This window comes from Dreissena polymorpha, chromosome 11 (genome assembly GCF_020536995.1).
Source record: "Dreissena polymorpha isolate Duluth1 chromosome 11, UMN_Dpol_1.0, whole genome shotgun sequence".
NCBI lineage: Eukaryota > Metazoa > Mollusca > Bivalvia > Myida > Dreissenidae > Dreissena > Dreissena polymorpha.
In genome coordinates this window covers 70263356-70268419 of record NC_068365.1, presented here as the reverse complement: position 1 = coordinate 70268419, position 5064 = coordinate 70263356, and the positions used below count along the sequence as shown (strand labels likewise).

The 5064-nt window shown below is 36.7% G+C and overlaps 1 protein-coding gene across 1 annotated transcript; it reads right to left on the bottom strand.

The window, feature by feature from the left end:
- Positions 1 to 464: 464 nt before the first annotated feature.
- LOC127849921 (uncharacterized protein KIAA1958-like) lies at positions 465 to 1279 on the bottom strand. The gene is made up of 2 exons (XM_052382669.1): positions 932 to 1279; positions 465 to 641 (listed from the first exon to the last, which is right to left on the bottom strand). Exons 1-2 carry the CDS (start codon positions 1187 to 1189, stop codon positions 465 to 467), a joined length of 435 nt encoding a protein of 144 aa, XP_052238629.1. The 5' UTR covers positions 1190 to 1279.
- Between the last annotated feature and the right edge of the window lie 3785 nt (positions 1280 to 5064).

Below are 5064 nucleotides of genomic sequence, written 5' to 3'. Positions count from 1 at the left end.
GCCATGGCCTTCAGCATCTGACCCAGCTTGTTGACACCCAATTGTTGACGCAAGAACCACTGGGATGCAGTGTCAATTGTGCGTGTTGCCAGGTAGAAAGGGTGCTGATCTGAAGAAAAATCAGATGGACGCATATTCGAGTACAGCTTGTAAATTAACACGGGATTTCTTGGTCCAGAAGTGCCGAACATCTTGGGAGACACTTTTCTTATGTCAGCGATGTTCTCTTCTGTGCGCGTTTTCGTTTGCCGCTCGTTTAACTCGAGATACTCGACACCATTCGAGTCTACACGGAGGCGGACGTCTCCCCACCTAACAAAATACAAGAATCTTAATTTAATGTCAGATATGAACAATAATGAAATACAGCATTTAAGTTGAAGCGGATGTACTTAGTGAATGGGGTGAAAAAATAATGAGAAAAATTGATACATATTTTGTGTGTTTGTGTGTAAAAATGTTTCTTATCGCAAATTGTATTGCTCCGTTGTACCTCGCAAGCCAAAATGAAGGCAGTTGTTCAACCAGACTGTATTTAACAAGGCTTTCGGAGACTCCGTGCCAAGGATCCCCTTCTCCCAGAGCAGATCGATGTCGGTATCACTCAGCGGATGGGCCTCCCTAGGACGGTTTCCCATACCCTAAATTGGTGATTTATATTTATTATACTGTTTTATTTAACTTTTCGACTATATTTTTTAATTTAAATTTATTTTTTGAGTATTCTATCTTTCGTAGGCTTACAGTATTACTTTTAATGTGACTTTTAGACTTTTATTTATTAACTGCAACTTTATGTCGACAGGTTATTAGTTTCGTACAGACTACACTTGGGATTTTTTCCCAATTTTGTCATAAATGATACGTTTTCTGTTGAATATGTTATTTTTGCCAAATTTCTTTAAGTTATAACCGTTCATCTCAATTTTACCTGTTTCTTAAGACTTTTTTTCTTTGCATTGTAGGTGTCCCTTGTGAGTGCAAATTGGGCTCCAGTCCCTGTCATGACTGAACATCCATCGCGATGTCGTTTCAGGTACCTGTCAACACTAGCAATGATGCCACGGTGGGAGCTTGGTTCAAAATATGTGCCATTTGACTTTTTAAGGGACAACAGGAAAGTGGCCAAATACTCATCAAGAAGAGTTGGTTCTATGTGGTGGATTTCTTTTGATTCAGCTTTTGACATAAGAAACCTTTTAAATTTGTTTATGTCAGACAAGGTCTTCGATACAGTCTTTTTATTTTCATTTTGGACAATGAAATCACCAACATCAGTGAGGTTAACATCTAATAACTCTTTATTCTCATGCAGATCTAAAGTTGGGGGGAAGACATTGCTACTGGATGATGCGTTACTACTGTGGCTGGTTTCATTCTCAATGGTCAATTCAATTTCATTTGTGAACAAAATAGATGGATCAAACCCATATTGTTCCTGGAACTGGCTTAGTGTTAATTCCACTTCAGTTGCTTGTTGCTCATGTTCATTATTTAATTCATTCCAAGTTAATGAGAAATTGACTTTGTCAAATTCGTCAGACATTTTGAGGGGTTTACGATTTCGCAGACGATTGTGTTCTATAGTCAAAGGGGAGCAACTCGAACTGACTTCTTCAAAGGGGAGCAACAACAACAGAACCTATTTGCAACATAGTGTTAAATTTACATAATACTAGAGGTTTTAATAAAAATAAATGACAGAAAACACGTTTTTTTGCTCCTTTTATTTGTTTTAAGGTCATTAAGATTGACAAACATTTGAGATTGTTTTTTTATTATTGATGCACTTGGCAAATACAGGCGACGAGGTGCGTGGGAAAAAGTAGTCCCGGTTCGACAGTTGATGACGTCATTTCGTGCCATTGATTATAGCCTTGCCATTGATTATAGATGAAATTTAATCAACGGAGCTTTAATCAACCGATTTCGGTGTAAAAGTGGGATAAAGTTGTTTTCACTGATCAGCGTACTTAATGTAGCTTGGAGGTTAATATATTTCGTTTGAAGTAAGTTTTGCGAAAGTTCGATGAAAACGTAAAGTGTCGTCCCTGATTAGCCTGTGCGGAGCTCATATGGGAAGATAATTAACGCACATTCTTAAAGCATCGTTTTCCCAGTGCGCTGCTCAATGTAGTTTTAACTAAACTTAGTAAGGTCTTATTGTGTTGAACACCGAAATGCTTTATGGCGGTATCAGTTTACATTGATGCATGGTGTCACAAACAGATAAAATGTGTTATAGTTTTTGTTACGGCAAAACAAATGTATGTTACATCTTGCTGCCAATAATGCGGTGATTTGTATAAACAATATATCTTTGAGATTATGATTATGAATAGCCGTAATGAAAATAATAAAAATGACGATGCGTTAGGACGACGATCAAGTTGTTACCATATAATCATTTGGTGTTCTTGAGAATTCGCGGACGGCGAATTAAAAGGAAGAAGTCCTAGTAGGACAATTGTCTTTTGTTTTCTTTTTATAGAATCCTCATTCTAAAAAAAAACACTTAATTTTCATGCGCCATACATTCATTCTTTGATAATAGCTTTAAACGTCAGACTTGAAATCAAATATCAAATATGTACATGATTAATTACATGTTGTTTTTGAAACGGGCTTGACAACTTTGCTGATCTAGTGGCGTTAACGGTCACTTGTTGAACGCGTTCTCAATGAAATACGTCATTCAACAGGGACAATTATTTTGTTCCAAATGTTTTTAATTCACATATTTCTGCCATACAATAAAAAGCGGTCGAGAAAGCCCTAAGGGTGTTGGTCGCCCTAGGGATCTCTGCAGCCTCCATGTTTGTGAAGGCTTACCTGTGTATTTATCTATATTGTACAGTTCCTGACGGGCCCTATTGAGAGCGGTCGGGATTGTCGTGATAGCACAAGCTAATCAGGGACGACACTTCCGTCTTAACTGGATTTTCGCTAAGAAGATACTTCCTTTATTTGAAATACAATAATAGCGAAACGTGAATTAATTAGCTTGTACGGATTGCACAGGCTTGTCTGAGACAAAACTTAACACACAGGTATTAAGCCCCGTTTTTCTAGAGCGCAGCGCATATCTTTAATGCATATTTTCGAAGCGGGCAACGTTGACAGCGGTCGCTAGTGTTCTAAAGATGTTGTTCGCGAAAAAAATTCTCGTTTGCGGTTTCCAAAGCCTCTGATAAAACAAGTGAGAAAAAAAAAGAATTTCAAATTATCAAAACACTTTTGATAAATAACATTAATACTAATACAAAAAAACAGCTAAAAATGATGTATACATATTGCATACATTGCTTTAATTTGTTGGTAAAGCATGAAAAAAAAACGTTAAAATATGTGAATATTTATTTTCTGCATGTCTCTTGTATTCATCGTCACATTTAAGGCTAAACTATATATACAATATTTTATATACTTATACTTATATTTATTTTAATGTTAGCAACATGTGTTATTGGTTTTGCTCACGGTTTTAAAAATGCGTTTATATAATGCATGATACAATTACATTGAATGGTTTTCGTCGACGATGAAAATCTCATGACATCGGATGTTAGTATACCGTCAGATTAGACTACGACATCTTGCGTGACGTCACAGGAATCTAGAACACAAGAATTAAAGGTCACGTCATAAGCTGGTCAACAACGGTTACTTAACTCACGTCACAAGCTCCAAAGATGTCCGAACATATCACGACGCCAGAAGTCACCCCTACGTCACAATGATTTACGACGCCACATAGCGACACGACTGCAACTTCAAAAATAATGACGCCAACAGGATATGCAGAACTCACAACGGCATCTGGTAAAAAAATAATTCAATATCGCTAACATTATTTAAAACGGTTGCACGTGGTATTTTTTATTTCAGTATATGTACGCTTATCCGGTCGTTTTTATTCTGTATTAAGTACCACTGCTCGAATAAGCGAATATGAGGTGAGAGCAATTTCAAAGATCGATGATTCCAAAAATTGTATAGCGTGGATTGTTTAAAATAAATATAATACAATTTATTTTAATTTTGCATCGAAAAGACTTTTTCAACACATTGACTATATTTTGTACTATTATTGTCTACGAATTGTTAATCCCTGATTTCTTGATTATTGGCCAATAATGTTCCATTAACAGTGCCTTCTGGTCAGAGTGTGTTTCCTTTAAAACACACCCGTTAGTGTTCTTATATACCCAATATGCACCGGTTTTCTTTGCACCCTCTGGACATGACTCCCGATGACCCAGAGATGTGACGTCACGATTCAGTGCCATGATAGAAAGGACGAGATGGACTGTTGATCGTCGACCGAGGTCGAAGTTTTTCTTTTTGTATTCACTTTTAAACGGATCGGTTATTAAGTTGCAAACTACGCGAAGGCTATGCGTAAACAAATGTTTATGTACCAACGATACAGTGTATATATGACCTGACCGAAATATATAAATTAATTGAACCACAGTACAAATACTGAATTGATCGAACCGTTTATTAATCTCCCGCAAAAAGTCATAATATCATAAGCAACTGATAATTACGCTAAGAATCAAAATATAAAAATTCAAGTTGTAAATCAAAGATTCCAAATTCAATATCAGATTCAAAATATGTATACTTTCGATGAGTAAAAATGCAAATAGGTACGGGGTTCATTTGAACTAGGAAACACCACGGTTTCTCACTTGTGGATAAATAAGCGTAAAGCTCAAAATTATCATACACAGATTATATACCTATCTGGCGTTCAATTGGCGTTATAATATTGAACACGACTTAAATCATGAGAAGCGTTCGAGGAAAACGGGGTTTAATGCATGTGCAGGCTACACAGTCTAGTTATAGACGATACTTTTCGCCTTAAATAGATTTTCGAGAATGAATGTATTCCATTAAACAGGAGAGTGTCGTCCCTGATAAGTCTGTGTTGACTGCACAGTCAAATATATGACGACTTTAACGCACATGCATTTCCAATGCACATACTACGCTTATGGCAAAGCTCATTCGGACAAGGTTCTTGTGACGCCATGGTGTGGCACGTGCATTTCC

Excerpts from the sequence above, each read along its gene's own strand:
- LOC127849921 (XM_052382669.1), bottom strand. The coding sequence starts at position 1,189 with ATGTCAAAAGCTGAATCAAAAGAAATCCACCACATAGAACCAACTCTT. Across the intron at positions 642-931 it reads AAAAAAGTCTTAAGAAACAG|GGTATGGGAAACCGTCCTAG; the intron begins GTAAAATTGAGA and ends TCACCAATTTAG.